Consider the following 23,290-nt stretch of genomic DNA (forward strand, 5'->3'; position numbering starts at 1 on the left):
CATATTAAAACTACAAATAATTACCTAAAATCTCAGTTTAAACGGATATTGATAAGCTTTTGGTTTAAACTTTGGATGAGATACTTTGTAATAAATGCGACCATATCTCCATGTAAACTTAGATTAGTTGTAAATATGGCTAAAGCTGCGTCCACACCAAAGTTGTTAACAAAATGTTTATTTTTCCGTCTTTATAGATTCTATTAGATTGAACGGAACTTGACAAACTCATGATGTGCATATGTGTTTGTCAAGTTCCGTTCAATCTAATAGAATCTATAAGGACGGAAAAATAAACACTTTAACAACTTTGGTGTAAACGTAGCTTTAACCTATTGAGATCGTTTGAACAGGAATATTTCTGTATTGTACTGCTTTCCTTTGAATTGTTTCTAGGTGACATTCAATTGACCAAGATTTCATTACATCAAGAACAGGCCCAAGTAGGCAACTTCACAGCGTCCAGTTTTCAGTACTTCAAGTTCCTGTTGATTTTAGAAACACCTGAGGATATAGTATAATAAATTCAATTGTAAAATTATAAATTAATTCTGAGTAATACCATCATATTCTAATTTTAAAGCAAAATCCTAACCCTTCATCTTTAGGTCCTAAACACACGAGGCGTTTTTTAGACGAGACGGCACGGCAAGACAGGACTTGAAGCTCTCCGATTGGTAAAACCCAATTTGCCCATCCGAGAGCTTCGTGTTGTGCCGACTCGGCTGAAAGAACGCCTCGTGTGTTACGGCCCTTAACCTTCAAGTCAAGTTTCTCCAATAAATTTTCACTAATCTCTAACTAGTGTGCAACGGTGAAGCTGCATGCAACGAAAACTTGATGCCGTGAAAAGTTGACGTACTGTTGGTTCAAATTCCCATTTCTTTTGATAATTTATCTAACCTTAAACTAACTTCTTACTAGCCCTAACCAACCCATTCTCACTGATCTGTTAACTAGTATGGAACGGCCCAGCTGACTGTGTGTCAACCTGCAAGGAAAACTTGATGCCGTGAAAACTAGACGTACTGACGACTCAACTTTTCGTTTCTTTCAGTATCTCAAGGACTGGTCAAACTGACTTGCAAGTCTCAAGCCTACTTGACAAATAGAAAACTTGACGAACTTACGCACTCCCTAGTTTTCCATACTTTTTCAGTACTAAATTTCAATTCTTTGTTATTTTCTCAATTTCAATTTCTTACCTGATCTTACTGAAAATTCATTTGAAGTCCTTTCATTTCAGTACCTCAAGGACTGGTCAAACTAACTTGCAAGTCTCAAGCTTACTAGACATACTGAAAACTTGACGAACTGATGCACTCCCCAGTTTTTCATCCTTTTTCAGTAATGAATTTAAATTCTTTGTCATTTCCTAATTTCAATTTCGTAACTGATCTCACTGAAATCTCTTCATTTCAGTATCTCAAGGACTGGTCAAACTGACTTGCAAGTCTCAAGCCTTCTTGACATACTGAAAACTTGACAAACTGATGCACCCCCTAGTTTTCATCCATTTTCAGTACTGAATTACAATTCTTTATTAATTCCTAATTTCAATTTCTTACCTGATCTCGCTGAAAATTCAGCATAGGCCGGTTAGCTTTGCGGGCTAGATGCGAGGTTGACGTGGAAGATGAAGATGATGAAGATGTGGGTCGAGGAAAGTAGGAGTTCTTCACCGAAGAGGATGATGATGATCCACCGGACAAGTCTCGACTTGTGCCACTGGCACTTGAGACTCCCCCATGCACTGCGCCCCCCGTCTTTTGGCCGCCCTGGTAGAAACTACTTCTGCTGCCGCTGTTACTGTACTGTGAGGATGACTTACTGTCTGCCGGTTTCGCGAAGCCATTTCTGTGACAGAAATAAATTTCAATCAGCATTAAATTGCATAAATTGGGATAATAGAATAGTATCAAGCTTACGGTAAACAGTGGAATACTACTAGCTATACTATACATTAAGGCTGTGCAAAAGCTAAAAATAAACTTTCTACTTGTGATATTTTTCAAAGTTTTTCGATTTGTATATCATCAAGCTATCAAAATTGAAAAGTTTTCTCAGAAAAACATTTTTTTCCGATCATTACTTTTAGAGATATGAGCGCCTAAATTTTAAATTTTTGGGACAGAACAAATTCGGTAAGAGATAATTTCATGAGATTTAGAGGATAGATTCTTTATGGTATTGCTGATCTAGTAAAACAAAATTTTTCTGAAAATATTAATTTTTGAGAAAGTTATCCGATTTACTAACTAACTTACTACTCAACTAAAAGTTATTTTTGGTAATTTTTAGTAAATCGAAAAACTTTCTCAAAAATTGATATTTTCAGAAAATTTTTGTTTTACTAGAGCAACAATACCATCCTCTAAATCTCATGGATTTATATCGTACCGTATTTGAAATGTTCTGTCCCAAAAATTTAAACATTCTGAATTCACCTAGGACGGATATAGGCTTATTTTCATTGCTATTAGACAATACATTATAATTTGATAATTAAAACAGTCAGTAAGTAAACAAATTTGCTTATTTACTTCTTTTTTTATTGCGGTTATAGATTCTATTAGATTGAACGGAGCTTGACAAACGCATATGTTCATCATGTGTATGATAAGTTATATTCAATCTAATGGAGTCTATAAGGATTAAGTTATCAACATTTTGTTAATAACTTTGGTGTAAACGCAGCTTTACAAGCGTGAGTGAGGTTAATAGAGTAGAATTTACAATCCTTGAAAGTTCATCTTTATAAACTTAAAAAAGACACATATTCAAGATTAGTAAATAATATATTTTTAACAATCATAAAAATGTCATATTACTTTCAACACTTAAATTTAAATGATCAATGATTATTGAGTTCAGTTGGTTGGAATGCGCTCTATCGATTAAAATTAGCAAATTATTGTCTTTCATGCAATAGATAAAAATTAATAATTCACTTTTTTAATCATTTTTTTAGAAATAGAACAAAATACACTAACAAGTTGATACGAGGAAAAGAATCAATAATTCTTCCTGTATTACAGCTCGTTTGAAAAGATAAGCGCTTGTTATTGAGATAAGAGCTAAAAATAGTAGCTGATATTACTTATTCAATTTCAATGTAATCATCCGTATGAAACAGAATTTTTCACTTGAAGTTTATTTGAATCGAGATTATTTGCTCCTATATTTATATTATTTATAGTACCTGACAATCTTTTATTGTATAATGAAAATCTAATATATAATTTTGTAATGTTTTATCCTACGAGTAAACAAATGAATCCCTCAATTCAAAATTGGACTTGAATGAAAAAGACTAAGAAATTGTCAAAAACCACAGATTTATTGATACTTAGAAACTAAGTATCAATACTTAAGTATGATACTTTCTGAGTAGGCCTATCAAATCTGTGGTTTTTGACAATTTCTTAGTCTTTTTCATTCAATATGAATAATTACCACAATATCAACTACACAGAAAGTCAAAATTGGACAGTTGATTGCCATGAGTTATTTTATTTATTTATGTAATCAATGAGAATTACACAACTTACAGAAAAGTACCACAGGCTTATAAGCCCAAAACGGTTCCAATTCTAATTTATACAACAGTCCAAATGTAGCTAGGTTATGTGTCACTTGACATTCTTCAATTACACACTCAATTTAAAATTCAGAACACACAAAAATCATTAAGTTATGAAGGAGGGTAAAATAATTGAGCTATGACGTTTCATTAGCAATTGATTACCGTAGTTTTCTTAAAAATCCAAGAATATACTCAAGATTATTTTGTTGAATAAAAGCCAAGCAATCGCATAATTTCATCATTTTCTAATGTTGTAGATTTGAAAATTTTTATTTTTCTAACGTTCAACATTACTTTGTTGAATAAAAACCCAGAAATCACATAATTTCATCATTTTATAATGCTGTAACATAAAAAAACGTTCAGCCATGTTTTAAAGTCTGGGAAAATCATCAAATAAAAGTCGATTTTATGTTAATTTTATGCAAATCAACAGCAATGAGAAGTCGATCTTCAGACGAGATCAAACTTACTAATAACAATGATATTCATTTTCTATTAGCTTGTTCTCCAAAGTGATTAATGATAGAATTTTCCAAGGTTATCATGTCACTAGACTAGGATTCACTTCAAACTTTCAGCATTTGTTAACATTATTATTTCCCATTTAAACAATGCTGCCAGCTGTCAGTTTCCCCCACTGGTCATAAACATATTGGTGTAGGCGATCGACAAATCTGTTCAACCTTGAAAATTTTATTGTATCAAGTTTCGAATTGCTTAATAATATTAAGGTTTTATTCTCAATTGTTTTAAAGAATTTCGATCAGTGATTCTAGAATCTCACTCATAAATACTTGTATGACAGTGGGCCTATTTCGAATTATCCATTTTTCAATCAATAATACCTAATTTATTTTATTCATTTATTTGCACACAGCTAAAGATGTGGCTAGTTATACCATTAATCTTGCTAGCATTTTGACTGTTGTATAAATTAGATTTGGAACCGTTCTAGGCGTATAAGCCTGTGGTACTTCTCTGTAAGTTGTGTGATTCCATGGCTTACTTTAGTAAAGTCTATCTATAGTAGGCTGTGGTGATTCTCATTGATTAAATGAATGAATAAATAAATAGGTCTAATCTTGGTTCTGATTCTGTTATGTTTTATAGTTGACAATATTAAATAGTGATTGACACAATTTTTTTGTGTTTTTTCAATAAATTTTATTTTAAATTATAGTTCACAACCTCATTACAATTTGATGTTTTACTAAATATTTAATGCAATTTAGGTATGGTGATCAAAATTCAGGATTCTAAAAAGAACGTGGAGCAAAAACAAAATGAAAAACTCTGCTATGAACTAACTATATGAAATTGGTTATAAAATATGCATTCAACTATCTATACCTCATGATATTTTTATCATTGTGCAATAGTGTGAAAGAATTGGTATTAGGGCCAGACCACATAGGGGGTTTTCAAGCATTGTTCTAGGGGTTTTTTCAGGCAACAACCCAATCAACCAATCGGAGAGCTTCCTGCCCTGCAGACTCTAAAAACGCCGTGTGAAAGCGCCAGAAAATAACGCTTGAGGCTGTGCAAAGGCTAAAAAAAAACTTTCTACTGATGATATTTTTCAGAGTTTTTCGATCCTTAAATCATCAAGCTATCAAAATGAAAAAGTTTTCTCAGGAAAACATTTTTTCCCGATAATTACTTTTTGAGATACCTAAAGTTCAAATTTTTGGGACAACATTTCAAATTCGGTAAGAGATAAATCCATGAGATTTAGAGAATAAATTCTTCATGGTATTGTTGACCTAGTGAGACAAAAATTTTCTGAAAATATCAATTCTTGATAGAGTTATTCAATTTACCAAAAATAACTCAACAAAAAATTATTGAATAACTTTATCAAGAATTGATATTTTCAGAAAATTTTTGTTTTAGTAGATCAGCAATATCATGAAAAATCAATCCTCTAAATCTCATGGATTTATCTCTTACCGAGTTTGAAATGTTTTGTCCCAAAAATTTGAACTTTAGGCGCTCATATCTCAAAAAGTAATGATCGGGAAAAAATGTTTTCCTGAGAAAACTTTTTCATTTTGATAGCTTAATGATATAAGAGTCGAAAAACTTTGAAAAATATCATCAGTAGAAAGTTCATTTTTAGCCTTTGCACAGCCTTAAGCGTTCTTTTCTGGCCCTTACCAGACAGTATAGAATGTAACAACATAGTCAGTATACAATGTAAAATTCTATAATCTCTGGCCCTTACAGATTGTTTAGTAACTAGGGAAAAGTTAGATTTAGAAAAGAATCAGTGTGACCCTGTCTTCATTTCTCACCTCCATACCACAAGATCGTCTCAATTACCTTTGAGCCGAGTGCGCATGCGCAGTAGACGACCGATGCTGCGAGTGCCCGCTAGACACGGGCGGCCGCTTGAACTCGCCGCCTCCGGAGGAAGAGGACGACCGTGCCGCCCCCGAGGACGCCAAGGTGGAGGCCGAGGAGGCGGCTGCACCTCCGGGAGCGGGACTTGGCGGGATGCCGTCGGAACCCAGCAGCACCATGGTGCGTTTCGAGTCCTCCAGCAGAGGTCGCACATAGTCGTATGGCCCCAGCTGGCTTTGGATTTGCTGGCTTACTTTGTCGTTGGTGTTTGGGTTCACCTGAAACACAAACAAACAAATTCCATTAATAAACTGATTCATTAATCAAATAGAAACACATTGAATTCATGGATCAATTCAATTCAATAATTTAAAAGATCAATGATAAAACATCAGTAATTAAACTGAGAAATCATTTAATAATGACTTCAAGACGAACAACATGTCAGGCCTATACTAGTAGTTCTGTGAACAGTAGACCTCACGCAGTATTCTCATCCACAAGTACCTGATCGAAACTACAGACCTTATGGAAATACAGCAATAGACTGGCTTCTCCACACATCTGTGTAATCACTTGTCAGCTGATTTATGATGAATAATTCTATAGTCTGATTTTTACTCTAATGGAGGCTCCTTTTTCCTTTTATATTATCTTTGAAATGCAAAATTTCCAGAAAACCTTGTATATACGTCGACGCGCAATTAAAAAGGGAGCATACCTGTCAAATTTCATGAAAATCTATTACCGCGCTACATATAACATATAAACATTTAAACATTCAAACATTTAAACATTAAGAGAAATGCCAAACCGTCGACTTGAATCTCAGTCCTCACTTCGCTCGGTCAATTATATAATTACATTTAGTGAGATTCAAATTATAAAGGAAGACATTGTTGCCAATTTTCAGTTGGTCTTGTGCCATGTAAAAGCTGTGTATCGTAATATTTATATTGTCTTACTTCAATTCTAACAAATCTCCTCTTTACTGAATTTATTTAGCTATTTAAGTTACATTAAAAATAATTTTCTTTTTTGTACCAAATTAGATTCCATCAGAACTCTTTCCCCACACACAGACTTGTCTAAGTGGGAAAAATTCACAAGTGTTGTATATTCTTTTATTCATGTACTGTATAATGAATTTGTGAATAAAACTTCATTTGATTTGAGTTTCCACCGCCATGTATAGAAGACAGCTTTTCTATAGCAGACTCAAGTTATCCCGGAAAATCTGAGCTGATATTAATATTGTGATGAATTCAATCACAAATATTATATTTTATTCGCAAAGAGTTTAAGTTTTTTCATGATTCAATCATAATTGAGATTTAAGCTTGTTGTTGAACTTATTTAGCTGATTCATTGTTGAACAAAAAAGGAATATCAACTTTAAATTAAAATATTATCAACTTGTTTTATTTGTACTTATGCATATTTCAATCGAGAATAAATTTATACTGAGAAAAAGTGAAAAGGAATATCACCTTTATAAAATTGTAAACGGCAAATATTTTCAACTTGTTTTAATTGTACTTATGCATGTTTCAATCGAGAATAAATTTATACTGAGAAAAAGTGGAATTGTGTGTTCCAAAATCAGTATAGTAATCCATTGTGAGTGTGAGTGCCTCTGGAAGAGGAACTGAATATTTTTATTTTTAGACAAGTCCAGAACTGGATATTGTTTAGAATAAGAGGGTTCAAGAACTGATTTTTTTATCCCATAAAAAACTGTTTATTTATGGCTGATGTTGGCATCAAAACAACACGATTAAATGAATGAAGTAGTAATCCATGTTAGGGAGAAGATTTTGACGATATATACAAAATGACCGTCTTTTCAAATGAGAGTTTCTAATTTATAAGATCAAGTATCTTCCTTGTTACATAAAACTGAATCACAAATAAAATGCACCTGAATAACAATCTGAATAGAATCTATTTTCACAAACACGCCAACGCTTATAGAGGGTAATGGTTCAGATACAAAATCAAAGTTACAAAAATAAAGATAACTGGGGCACAACACATGTATTACTAACGCAAGTCTAGCTTAGTTGAGCTTCACACCTTTCTTGAGAGAGACACAAGCCAGCAGTTTTTCTGACAGTGTCTAAACAAATCGTTGGTTCATTGTGCCAATATTATTCTAAACTTCAAGTCTGTCTTTGTAGCTGATTTTTTTCCTTCTTATACTTTCAACTTTACTTTCCTTATAATTTTTCCTTGTTAGTTTAGATTATTCATATTTTAACATTGCATTGAATATGGAAGAAGATTTAGATGTATTTATTTATCTATTAGTACTACAATTGGAAATGTTGAGAGAGGGAAGGATATTTGATCATCCAGGGTATCAGAGAAGGTAGCTAAGTGTAGAAATTGAAAATAATTTAAGTATCCAAATTCGAAATGTCTCCGCATCCTTATACTTTACCTTCTACCCCACCTACGCACTCCACCACGTTCTGACACATGAGAATACATTTTGCTGAGGGTGATGCCCACATAAACTCTATGCTTGTGCGTGGCTAATGAGGCGGATGATAATAACATGCATTTCCAACACTCTCAGCTACCTTCTCTGATACCACCATGTTTCAACCCTTACGACTAAAATTTGATTTGAAATACTCATAGTGCCGGTTGCACAACAGCCGGTTTAATTTTAACCGTGATCAATTCCTCGAGAACCAATCAGAGAAGCCGTCTTTTCAAAAACGCCTTCTCTGATTGGTTCACGTGAAATTAATCACGGTTAACATTCAACTGGCTGTTGTGCAACTGGGCCATGGTATTTAGATTGTGGTCGGTGCATGAATATTAATGAAATCTTTAATACATTGAAGTAAAGAATTGGCTTATACACGTACGAAAAAGGAAATTCACCAATGACTCATCATCACGTCTGAACTACTGGACTGATTTACTTGAAATTTTACATCTTGATTTTCAATTTACCTAGGATGGTTATATGACTATTATAATTCTTCAAGATTCCAGGAGATCAAGTTTTCAGTTGGTCAAGTTTTTAATTATACCCTTGAGGAGCATGGTTTATCTGCTAGTAGATTATAATAATGTGATTAATTTGAAAGTAGATGATGAGTAAGGTGTGGAAGAATCAAAGAGTGAGAGGTACCGAGATTTCAGTGATAGTTCATCAGAGGTTGAGCTAGTGTCAAGATCATGAATATAAAAATATCATCATAATTGATAGGAATAACATCTACAAATGTTTAACCGCAAAAGAGATTTTGGTTTATAATATTGGTTGTTTACATCTATTGCTACTTGCTTGTTAAAATAGTCTCATTTCTTATTGGTGATAATTTCAAAATAAAACAGAGATTTTGTTTCCCCCTAATAAATGTTTACAACAACTGTTGCTAGAATTCCTAAGTCACTAGTAAAAGTTCTCTCTAATAATAATGTTTTGTAAATATTATTTCAACTCCTGTTGCGTAGGCACAGAAGACCCATCACAACAACCTTAGGTGGATGTGAAATTATTCTCTTCACAAGCTGCACCGAGTGTGAATTTCCTAGCTTGGCGTCCTCTACACACACACACATACAGCTGGCTGTCACTGTCAGCTGTTGAGCTGATAACTTTCACAGTTTGTCAAATTGGCAACACTGTACAACGGTGTTTACGTCACACAATCGCTTCCAAAAGAAAAACAAGCAGCACTCATTCCCCTCTCACTCTAATCCAATTCTCTCTCATCTCTTCTTCGAATCAACACAGCTCTTGCAATCTAGTTGATCAAGTCGCCACTAGAGTGCAGCCGTGTATTAATAGACAGATATCGTGTCTAACTAATATCAGAAACAATGGATAAGATTGCTGCTATTTTTAGCCGATTTCCTTAGCGAATTCAATACTCAACCGCCTGTATGAAATTATTCCTCGTAGCTGAATAAACGAACGATTTTCGAGGTAATTTATGATTGAAAACTGAGAGAACTATGAAACAAAGACTAAAGAAACAATGTATTTAGGTCAGCAACTATTTTAAAGTGTGATAAATTAAAGTCAGTGTGGTTTTTCCCTCTCATTTGCTCCTTCTGTTCAACTAATTTGTTTACTTTCTCGCTCACTCCAAATGCTCTATGAATATTAAATACTAGCAATATTTCAAATGGCTTTACTTTAGAATAAACGCAGAAAACATTCATTATACACAGTTCGTGTCATTTCTCATAACGATTACTTGATCATTACGTGTTTTTACAATATTATAAGAAATTCATGATTTTATTCATCTCTCTCTTCCTGCATTTTTCATCAATTTTATTCATCTCCCTCTTTCTTCGTTTTTCATCAACTCACTTTCCCAAATTTCAAACACTAAACCCAATCTCAATTCTATAATCTCGAACACTAACTAAAAAATCCATTGGAAATTACCATATTTTCAATAATCTTCTATCATGAGAGCATTAAAAATAATATCGATACAATATATTTTTCCGTAATGCTGTTTTTCGGGCAACATGCTTCTTCAAAGACATTATTGAAGTGAATAAATAAATGAATCTTGTTATGTAAACGCATTACGATTAATAGTATTGGCAGCCATCTTTATTCCCGTCATAGTTTCAGAGTTATTTCAACAATATCAACAGGGAAAATCTTCTCCACAAAAGACAATCATAATCATCTCAGAAACGGAAAAATTTCGTTGACTCTTTCTTCACTGAACTAGGCTACTAGTAACGAGATGAGAAGGAACGATAATATTGTTTACTGAAATCACAGGAATAATTTTCTAATAACTTTTCTGTCAGTTGGTCAGAACAGAAAAATAGTATTTCCAATAATATTTCATTTCGACTTTTTCATTATCAAAAAATCTGGGAGGGAAATAGTTTTGGGGTTAACCTGTTGATTTTCTCCCAATCATCAATTTGATGTAATTGTGAAATGAAAAATATTATCAGCATTTTCCTTGCCAAGAAAATGGGGTCACCTATTTAGGACAAACCATCATAATACTATCCAAATCCACCTACACATTCAATCTAACCTGATTACAATTTTCATCTCGCAAATTAAGAGTAACCGTTATTCAACAGACGACAATAAATAAATTGTTGGTTGAGCTAGCATTGTAGTTAGTGTAGGTAGAAAATGGAGTGTATTTGTAACTGGGTTTGGTCCCGAAAGACCTGGATACAACGGGAATAAATTATTTGTGTATTTTCCTTCTCTCAACTCACAACCACATACGACTCTCATCCATAATTCCTCTCACTCACTCACTCCCTCTCTCTGTAACTCTTCTTTTAACTCTTTCATTTCTCTTTCTCCAACTATTCTTCGCACTCTCTCACTCTTTACGATCCTCACCATCACCCACTCATACTGTCTTTCGCTCACTCTCATACACTCTCTTTCTTCAACATTCTCACTCTCTCTCTCTCTGTCGGCAAGTTGCACACGAAACAAATCAAATGAAGAGTTCGATCTCGGTCACCTAACTGCCCTCAGTTATAATGGGTTATTTCTGTTGCATTAACGACCATCAGTTACTTAACGGTCATCAAGACAGAAGCATCTGGCTACATAATTAGCTTTGAATCAACTGTTGATACGATATTTCCTCAGGTTGGAGTTATCATCTTGAAGTTTTGGAATTTGTATTGAATACTGACTTGAATCTAAACTCTAATTGTCAATTGATATCTTATCTTATTCTCTCGTTTTCTTTCTCTATCTCTGTTGATCCCTAATTTCCTTATATACTCTCTCTCTTTCTCTATCTCTGTTGACTCCTAATTCCCTCACAAACTCTTTCTCTTCCTCTATCTCTGTTGATCTCTATTTCCCTCTCTCACACTCTCACTCTCTTTCTTTCTCTATCTCTGTTGATCCCAAATTCCCTCACACACTTTCTTTCTTTCTCTATCACTGTTGATCTCTATTTCCCCCTCCCAAACTCTCTCTTTCTTTCTCTATCTCTAAGGGTTAAGTGTAAAAGAGGGCCGACTGCGCCCTAACTTCGCCCTCCCAGGTATAAAATAAAGGCAGTCATTCTATTCTATCCCTGTTGATCTCTATTTCCCCCTCCACTACTCTCTCTTTCTTTCTCTATCTCTGTTGAACTCTCTTTCCCTCTCTCACTGACTCACTCCATCTTTAATCAACAGGCGCCCGCGCTTTGAATAATGTATTTTATTGAGCTTTCACGGGCTATGTGTATTCAGTATAATACCCATGCATGATAAGCTACTTGGGGCAGCGTACCTTCGGTCAATAGGTGTACATTCTACGATTATTGGATCAGAATTGAGGTCTAGGTTAATTGTAAGCAGGCACTTATGATGCAGCTGACCTACAACATCTCTATTGAAAACCATTGTAAATATATGGCTAACACATATTATGTGAGTGTGTAGCCTTGAGACAGTTCAATTGAAAATTTGCGTTGCATTCAAATCTGTATTCACTACAAAATGCAAATTTTGCAGGTATTGGAAGATGATCATTCGATCAAGTAACACGTATCATAGAGAAACAATAGCGTAAGTAGATATCCCATGGTATAGGGAATTTATGTCGCAGCTTTTACTGTTATCTCAAGCCTATTACTGTCGATTATTGTCAATTTTCACTGTTTTGTTGGGGTGATAGTGTATGAATGGCACAATTTGAGAGACTAGCAGCGTCACACAGCTGCACAGGAAAGAACTACGTGAACTATCGGCTTGGGATAACAGTAAAACTTGCGACATAAACGCCCTATACCATGGGATATCTACTTACGCTATTGTTTCTCTATGCAAGTATCAAGTGTAGTTTAATCAAATAGCAATATTATGCACTGACTTGCGATATGATTATAGTGAGGTCTACGTTATAATGGCAGAGAAGAAAGATAGCAGAACAACGTTGCCGAAACTCTGTCTTGTCAATGCCTTCTATAGATGGTAGCTGATACAGGTTTATTGATGTGATATTAACTGTTCATTCTCGTTCAAAATAATCAATTATATTTTATTAAGCAAGAAATTATATTTTTCAATAATTCCATAATGAAACATTTTTATTAATCTTTGTTCAGAACAATCACCCGCTCGATTGGTCTAACCTACAGTAACTATATAACATAACTTATATATCGTTATTCAGTTACTGTAGTCTAAACCAGCCTTCATGTTCGAACGTTGGTTTTTAATCAAATCATAACAAATGATTTAGTACAATAGGTCCTGTTACTTGAGAAAATACAAGCTAATATTCTAGTAACTTTCTATTCTAATAACAAGCTCACTACTAATATTATTAGTTTGTATTTTCTCAAGTAACAGGACACATTGCACAAAATCATTTGTTATGATTTGATTAAAGAACCATCGTTCAAACATGAAAGGCTGGGTAGGACTACAGTAACTATGTAACGAAATAAATATCTCATGCAATAGGCCCCAACTTTTAACTTGATCGCTGTAAGAACAACCAACTATAGTAAAATGCTTGAAGATTTCGGTATTATTGGAGGAATAAATAAAATTGAAAGAAGAAAAGTGAGTGGGAGAGCACCGGAATTCTGAAAACTTCCAGGAATGGATCTTTTACGACTTGGGATTGCCGCTCATCCGGGTCCAAGATTTACATCCTTGAAATGCTCAGATTGTATGTATCACGGTGATTCATCACGGATTTAAAGATCAAGTTGAAATCAACCGGTGGATAAAATCTATCAATCAAAAGATAACTAACGTAATTATTATTAAACGAAAATCCAAATTATTATTCATTAATTAGCATTTGAAAAAATGCAATTCATAATTAAATTTCATATGCATGAGTAACGTATTTTTGTAATTCAGGAGTATGTATGGCTCAAGTAATGAATGATTGTACTGAAGTATTAATAGGATTAAAAAACAGACAATGATATATAATTTTCATTGATGTAAAGATATGTTTGATTGAAGAGATAAATGATGATAACATCACAATTAAAATTTAATAAAGTCTACAAAGTCTACGGTTTAAATATTTATAAAAAAAATAAACCTTCATTCTTTCTTCTTCTTTTTTTCTCTTTTTATTATTACTTGATTCTATTTTGTTTGATAATTATTCTTATAATCAATTATTATTGTTTACGATTACTTCAATGATTATTTATATTCTTTCATATTAATTGTATATTTCTTCATTTTTTATCTTCTTGTATTCCAAATTGTATAATGTGTTGAAAATATTGTATTGTGTGAAGGAGGCAAAATGGGTTTATCCTGTTGTATCCATTAATAAAATTATTATAATTATTTATTTAAAATTAATTTGAATTAACATATTTCTACTATACTCTGTCCAAATTCGCATGAGCTCTGAAGGATTAGGCCGACCCTCGCTCCCACACGCGCAGGCACACACGCCCGGCCTACCTGCGCCATTGATATACTATATATACTACGTATTATACAGGTAGACAGACCGTCCCTTTACTCACACACACAAAAGGAGACTGCGCTTGTTGTGTGTGAGTAGTAGGAGGGTCAGCCTAATCCTTCAGAGCTCATGCGAATTTGGACAGAGTATAAGTCAAAGTCTACAATTTGATAACTAAATTGTTATAAAGATGAACAAATAAACGAAGAGTTTCAAAGTATTTAGAGAATAGAGGAAACGAAAGCAATCTTCCAAGAGATTGTTTCTAAGAACATAAATCATGTTACAATGATCAATTACACGGCATACCAGAGATAAAAAATAATATAGAATGTTGAGAATTAGAGTGAAGATGTTCATTAGAGTAAAGATTAAACATCTGGTAATACGTATATCGTAATACGTTCGTATCAAGATTATCCCTCTGATCCCAAACCGTGATATCTGCGCTATCATAACTAGAGAACCCTCTCAATCGATCACCACAGAATTACAACTCAACCCGTTTTAACCTGATGAAAACCGCCACAATTTTCCCACAAACATCTTCATTGAGTGGAAAATCGGCCTCAACGTGATATTCGCTCGTACGCCACGATGAAACTCTACGCGCTTGCGTAGTACAACCAAAACATACGACGTTTCCACTTATTACCCCCCTTTATAGCTTCCCCCGTATGAAGGGGTCTTCGGCCTCTCTCTAGACCCCCCAAACCCCCCTGAAAGAGCAGAAAAGGCTGCTGCAAAACTGAAAAAGGATTGCAAGGGCGAAGTACGCAACCCCCAACCCCCAAAAACCACCCCCTACAGATCAACACGTGCACGTTTGGTGTGAGAGAGAGAAAGAAACTCATTAATAATTAACGTCGCGATTAACCAGTGGATGCCAAATTGGGGGCCATTATCAAAAAGGTAGGTGACTACTGAGTCATTGTTTTAAAATTTCCATTGTCACAACAAATTTAATCTTCACTAGCAGCCAAGCGAGTAGCCCTTGAAATTTTTATCTATTTATTGTTATTTCATAATTTATAATTATAATTCTAATTTTTTTTGTACAAATAATTTATTGTTTTGTTTTAATTATCAAAACCAGTACGATCATTTCTTGTTTTCATTTCCCCACCCTTACAAACTCAACTACCGTATTTTGCAAGTTCTACTCTATTCTAGTGAGGATAAGATGATAAGTTTTCATACCTTGACAATGGCACCAAAAAGTGGAGCGACATCGCGCTCCTGAGCGGCCATCTGTTGAGCTCTTTGGGCGCGGGCCTGCCGCTCCCGCTCGCGTAGCCGGTCCCTCTCCACGCTAAAACAATAAAAAAAAGCACTAATCAGCAAATTTTTACATTGAAAACAACCAGGGATTGATGAGACAATAGAAGGGAGCAAAGGAGCAGAATTGATAAAGAGATAGAGAACAACAAATCAACAAAATTATCATAAAAAACGACATGAAATTAACATGAATTGATGAAACAATATACAAACAATAAGAGGGATCAAAGGAGCAGAATTGAGATAGAGATAGGGAACAACAAATCAACGAAATTGTCATAAAAAACGACATGAAATTAACATGAATTGACGAGACAATATACAAGCAATATAAGGGTGCAAAGTGGCAGAATTGACATAGAGATAGAGAACAACAAATAAATAACATTGTCTTAAAAAACAACATGAAATTGACATGAATTGATGAGACAATATACTAACAATAAGAGGAAGCAAAGGAGCAGAATTGAGATAGACATAGGGAACAACAAATCAACAAACTTATAAAAACGACATGAAATTAACATGAATTGATGAGACAATATACAAACAATAAGAGGTAGAAAAGAAGCAGAATTGACATAGAGATAGGGAACAACAAATCAACAAAACATGAAATGAACTAGATAATTCACAATCAATAAAAGCTATCAGGGAGCAGAATCAACCAGAGGGAATGAGAGTCATTCATAAGTGAATGATATCAAATGTGTGAAGATATCTCAGATATGCAAGTATTTCAACTTTTTGTTATTTGTGTTTATTATCTAAAATTATCAACACACTTCAAATAATATTAACATATTGCCATTTAAAAGTCAAAACCCGACCACCTATATTTAATATTCAAAATATGAAATATGTTTTCTATTTTGGCTTTGAAGCATTTAATTTAAAAATCTACTTTGTGAAATTAATTAAGGACTGAAAATTTCGTGAAGTGAACAACTACAAGACTTGACCTATTTCGGACTATGATTGTGTAACCTTATCTAATTTTGGGAGAGGAATAGCACAAGGTTACTTTATTCTTTTCTCTCTATCATTTTGATGATGTACTTATTATATGAATCAATAAAGAATTATTATATAAATCCCTAACCTTTCCTTTTACCTTTAAATTCCAATCGAACAGAACATTTCAATTAATGTTCATGCACTATAAGAATTGAAATCTATATTATCTGGGACACCCTCACAATTGAATAAGAAGTTCAGTTCTAATTTAGTACTATTCTCTCCTTGAATAGATAGAGAATAAGTTCTAAAAACCTATATCTTTCAAAAGACCTGAACAAGGAAAGAATACAATTTGTTGCAGTGAGCCAAGGTCAGAGTGACGCTATTCCCAAAACACAGGAGTTCCATACCGTAAAAACACAAACCATTCCAACTGAATATAGTATTCAAACTCTAATAATGACAAGATTCAACTGGAAAACTGTTTGGAGTTCCATAGTTTAATTTAAGCACCGTTAAAATTATGTTAATCAAATGAATATTGGACTCAACTTTCCCCAAATTGATATAAATCCATAAAACAAATCAATCTTCAGGAATCCCAGAATACTATTAGACTTTATAAATTTATAATAATATCATTGTATACTATGAATATTGGAATACTTTAGCATTAGTATACTAGTATACTTGCAACAATAGCAGTCAAGGAGATCAGTATGGAATATTAGAATAGAATATCATAGAATAGTAGTAAAGTAGATCAGGCTTTTCACATACTGAGACGCGACGCAAAGTGACATGACGTGACACAAGTTTGCTGGATGAGTAAATACCATTTTTGATCATATTCACATGTGCTAGCTTATCTCTCAATGTGAACATTATAATAAGATCATATGATATCAACTCTTCTAGCCGACTCATGTGTCGTGTCGCGTAGCGTCACGTCTCAGTATGAGGCTATTCTAACAGATGACTGATACAAGCAGATGTAGTAACTCAAGATAAATTTCAAAAAAAACATATTATAGAAACCACTGTACGTCTACTTACTCAATCGGAATAAGTTTCCACTCCATATAGCTAAACTGTACCATCCAAGAAACAAGTTCAACTACACTGCCAAAATTGAAACTTAACCTGAATTTAGGTTGGAAATGACTGAGACAAACAATAAATACTAACTAAATAATCACTTCATCTAATCGAACGTCTTGATGAAGTCACTGCAATATTCAAAACTAACTGTCTGTTGAAAAGTCAACTACTATGTAAACTCGGGTCAAAGTTCGTAGTAGGAGACACTACATTCTTCGAAACAAATTCGAATTTACGTTAAAACTTTAATTAAATAGAGAATAATCTAAAATATCTAGTCAATCGACCGAAATCAACACAACATTCAACAAAACCGACACAGGTTGAGGTTAAGCATTGGTTTAATGGAAAGCTGTGTACACTAACATCAATAAGCTCATCAACTGAACAAGGTTAGTTTACAACTGAATCCGAATCGAATAAGAGCCCAACAAGTCAACATACGGGGAAATACAAAACTAGATAACCAGATATAGATCTACGTAGAGTGGACAATACAGGTATAGATAACGGATGACGTCATGAACCTAACAAGTATTTACTCCACAGAAAGTGGAGGTGCATCAGGCATCAGGTATACTATATGTGCTATAAATAGGGTGGAATAGTAAGGTAGGAAAATTCGCACTCATTAAATCTATTTGGGTGATTAGTAATGGGAATCAGGAAATATTTGAGGTTGAAGTGTTGAAGGAATGTGGAATGCTCGTTTCAGAACAGGTGCAATATGAAGAAGTATATAATATCAAAACTGTGAGAACAGTGTTATTGATTAATTGAATAGTTCTCCCTGCATGGATGTTTTGTCCGTGAGCAGGGAGGAGTCGCAAATTATCAGACAGAAAGCAAAATATTGGTGGTAATGAAAGAAACAAATCACAAACCATGAATAATAATAAAATTCAAAAGAAGAATAACAAAGTGTATTATGATGATAATATTGAAACCTAAAGACATTAAAAATAATTGTTTCAGCTCGACGGCGTTTAAAGGTAGGCGCACACAGATCGTCATCGGACGGACGGCACGCATCGGACGGGTCGGAGGAATAGATTTGATGCATTGTTTTCAATTAGAGTGCGCATACCTATCCGCATCATATAGGCATGTGCACTCCAATTGAAAACAATGCATCAAATCTAATCGTTAGATCCGTCCGATGCGTGCCGCCCGTCCGATGACGATCTGTGTGCGCCTACCAAAGGGCTGAGTTGGAAGTAATGGCTTTATTTGCATGGTATTGTATTATGTGTAATATTGAATGGTATTTTGTGTTTAGAGTTGGAAATTAGTTAAAATTAGAAATCAAGGAGCTGAATCAACGAGAGAGAATGGGTGGCATTCGTAAGTGCGATATCTCAGATGTGCAAGTATCTAACTTTTCGTTATTTGTGTTTATTATCTATAATCATCAACACACTTCAGAAAATATTAACATATTGCCATTTAAAAGTCAAAACCCAATCTCCCTCACCTTCCCTTTCACCTTTAAATCCCAATTGAACAGAACCTTTCAATTTATTTTCATACAATATAGAAATTGAAATCTGTCTAATCTGAAGCACCCTCAGAATTGAATAAGAAGTTAAGTTCTAATTTAGTTCTATTCCTCTCCAACTAGATGGAGAATAAGTTCTCAAAACCCTACATCTTTCAATAAACCTGATCGAGGGAAGTATACTTTTGTTTTAGTGAACCAAGGACAGACTGAAGCTATGCCCAAAACTCAGGAATCCCATACGGTAAAAACACAAACAAGTTCAACTGAATATACTATTCAAATCTATTTCTCTCCTAGAACACACCATAGAGCTCCCAATCTGCTATACTATTTTCTATGAATGGGTTAATCTTTGAAAACAGACGTAAATGGAATATGGAGTCAGGCACTATTGAGTTCAAGAACCATATTACAATTATTTGATGAATCGTGCATGAACATTTTTAATATCATGGCTTCAACAATGTGGTACAATAGGGGTATATCCCATATCCCACCAATAGTTACCTCAATTCTAATAAAACTCAATAAGAACTATATTACGATTTCGAAGCCTAACCCAAAACAAAACTAGTCTCCAAATTGGCACAAGAGTCTGAAACACTCCTCTAAAAACTGCACTATGTATTTCAAATTGTGATGGTGTGGGTATTAGTCTAGGAATTTTTCAAGAAGTGAAAGAGAGACTGTGAAGAAGTGTTGAAGAGAAAGAGTGAAAAAGTCAGAAAAAAGTTGAGAGTAGCCTACAATGTTACGATTGCTGTCTAAATATAATCCAGACCAGCTCATCTATGCAATTTTTGACTAGACTCCAAGCAAATGATTTCATCCATTTCATACGACACCAATAGTTAAACGGAAGATTCTCGCATGTGATATCATCACATTAAACCTAAGACAATATTAACTTTCCATCTAACAAAATCGTTAAAATTATTCACTCAGTTATAACTTGTTATTACTGTATTATCATTACTCTTATATCCTTACATTCTGTGATTTTAATTTACTTTCAAGAGCTCTGATGCTGAATTATCACACAAGAATGATACATCATACCATAGCCACCTCTAATACCTGTATTAGAGGTGGCTATGATCATACTCAAACATTGAAACAATTATTGAATTTTGGACCTTATCAGAACATTCACAATGGAAAGTTTTTGCAGCTTCGAATAAAACTGTTCTTTGACAATGAAACCAATAGAAGTTGATACAAAATTTGTTCTCAATTAATTTAAATGTGATGTGGTTCTTTATCCAAACAGATTGCTTCACTCTTGAAAATTGGAATAAAAATTGATCTAAAATAATTAGAGTTCCATCATTGGATTACCTAGCTTGATTAGATGATAATGCCATAGAATGAGAATAGAGAAATCAATACTCATGTTTACACTATGATAATACAAAGTACAATCTATGTTAATACCAAGTATGATCATAGCTTTGTGCTAGCTTATTCTCAATAGCAAGAGTATGTGCTAGCTTTGTCTCAATGTGAACAATATAATATGATCATAAATGATATCAACTCGTCTAGCAGACTCATGTCGTGTCGTGTCGAGTAACGTCACGTCTCAGTATGAGGATATCCTAACGGAGGACTGATACAATCAGATGTAGTAACTCAAGATGATTTGAAAAAAATATAATAGAAACTACTGTAGGTCTACTTACTCAATCGGAATAAGTTTCCACTCCATATAGCTAATCACTACCATCACGAGTTCAAGTTCAACTGAACTGCCAAATTTAAACTAAACCTGAATTTAGGTTTAAAATGACTGAGACAAACAATGAATACTAACTTAATGATCACTTCATCTAATCGAACGTCTTGATGAAGTCACTGCAATATTCAAAACTAACTGTCTGTTGAAAAGTCAACTACTATGTAAACACGGGTCAAAGTTCGTAGTAGGAGACACTACATTCTTCGAAACAAATTCGAATTTACGTTATAACTTTAATTAAATACAAAATAATCTAAAAGTATCTAGTCAATCGACCGAAATCAACACATCATTCAACAAAACCGACACAGGTTGAGGGTAAGCATTGGTTTAATGGAAAGCTGTGTACACTAACATCAATAAGCTCATCAAGTGAACAAGGTTAGTTTACAACTGAATCCGAATCGAATAAGAGCCCAACAAGTCAACATACGGGGAAATACAAAACTAGATAACCAGATATAGATCTTCGTAGAGTTGACAATACAGGTATAGATAACGGATGACGTCATGAACCTAACAAGTATTTACTCAATAGAAAGTGGAGGTGCATCAGGCATCAGGTATAATATACACAACTAGAGAACACTATGTGCTATAAATAGGGTGGAATAGTAAGGTAGGCAAAATTCGCACTCATTAAATCTATTTGGGTGATTATTAATGGGAATCAGAAAATATTTGAGGTTGAAGGAATGTGGAATGCTGTATTCAGTACAGGTGCAATTTGAAGAAGTATATATCAAGAATTACATAATATAAAGCAGTAGTGACCTTCTCAGTGAGGGCTACATGTATTTATGTAAAAAATTGAACAATCAAAGTACCCCTTCTCAACTTTATTTCTCAATATAAGTTTCGACTAATAAGTCGTGAGAAATGAAAGTGGAAAAATGGAACTTTGATTTTTTAATTTTTACATGAAGTTATCAGAAGTGCATAATATATAAAGCAGGTGATGACGATGTTGATAATCTATCTGCTTCAAACTCACTGAATAATTTATTCACTAATGTATCAAAAATTACATCTTGAGAGAAGAAAATAGAATCTATACTAAAAAATCGTATAATTATGTAGAATCTATAATAATCGATAGAATCGTATTCTCATCCTCTTTGATTTTGAGGGAAGAAAAAAAGCACCTGTTGAAAATGAATAAAGACAGTTGTCACAAATAAAAGATTCATCTGAGGAAAGTTTGAAAGAATAGCTTTTATTCTCAAGAATATGGAAGCAATGTTGCTTTAAAATATTTACTGAAAATTCATCTCAAGAGGGTGGATTCTGAGTGCTATTTTTCAATTTCTTAAATTCTTCCTTACTATATATAGAATTAAAAGAATAAAACAAAGTCATTAGAGATTAAAAGTGAACGAATCAAATTTTTGGGATGTGACAGAGAGCAATGAAGGTTTAATATACATTAAATGATGCCGGTTGCACAAAAGCCGGATGAATTTTAATCGTGATTAATTCCACAACCAATCAGAGAAGCCTCCTTTTCGAAAAAACCTCTGGTTCTCGTGAAATTATCAGGATTAAAATTTAACCGGCTATTGAGCAACCGTCTTTTGATCCTCTTGCAAGGTTATTTTTCATCAAAATTAATTTAATATTATATTTTCCATTTCATTTTTTTCTGTATAAAAATCTCATAATTCCAAATATGAGCACGTGAGTTAAAAAGAGAACACACTATCGTGGAATTAAAGGATGTGAAATCGAAGTCCTGAAAGTTGTGAAACTGAAATTTAAAATAGAAACTATTTTGATTCCTAATAAACAGAAGATATCATAAAATAAATATTTCACTTGAAAATGGCATAAATGTCGGAAACATGTTGTGATAAAATATTTCAAAAAAAGGGTACTGAGATTTTTATTTTCTTTATATTTATATTACAAGTAGCCCTATACAGAAAAGAGATAAAGAAGATATCATATTAAAAACCTATATAACTGATGTTAGATGGAAAAAATTCATGTAGAAAGACTAGATTTCAATGTCGTTTGCAAGACTTAACTTGAAATTATTGATTATTGTTGAAATATATTTCAACCAAACAAGTATAGAGTCTAATTGAAATGCATTGAATCAGTTGAAATACATTTCAAACAAACAATTATAGCATCTACTTAATTGGAGCCAAAATTTCCATAACACAGATAACATACTAAGGGTGTTGTATTGAGAATAGAGTTAATAGAAGTATCAATAGAGTACGCATGACTGTGTTATGACTCACCTAACACTTCTGTTCCACAACAAATTATAAACAGTGAACGATGAGCTAATAATACCAACGCTACGTAAACGTCTATTCACCTTTGACCAGTTTATCTTTTCTGAATACTCAG

At 33.6% G+C, this 23,290-nt stretch overlaps 1 protein-coding gene across 1 annotated transcript in view; it reads right to left on the reverse strand.

The window, feature by feature from the left end:
* Positions 1-1,725: 1,725 nt before the first annotated feature.
* Positions 1,726-23,290, reverse strand: part of LOC120353881 — a 90,760-nt gene continuing 69,195 nt past the window's right edge. Inside the window, exons 3-5 of the mRNA XM_039439267.1 lie at positions 15,549-15,660; positions 5,912-6,210; positions 1,726-1,857 (exon numbers count right to left, since the gene is read on the reverse strand). Coding sequence (XP_039295201.1) covers positions 5,963-6,210; positions 15,549-15,660 — 360 coding nt within the window. The 3' untranslated portion in view covers positions 1,726-1,857; positions 5,912-5,962. The remainder of the gene's footprint in view (positions 1,858-5,911; positions 6,211-15,548; positions 15,661-23,290) is intronic.

The sequence above is a fragment of the Nilaparvata lugens genome, chromosome 12 (genome assembly GCF_014356525.2).
Source record: "Nilaparvata lugens isolate BPH chromosome 12, ASM1435652v1, whole genome shotgun sequence".
Lineage (NCBI taxonomy): Eukaryota > Metazoa > Arthropoda > Insecta > Hemiptera > Delphacidae > Nilaparvata > Nilaparvata lugens.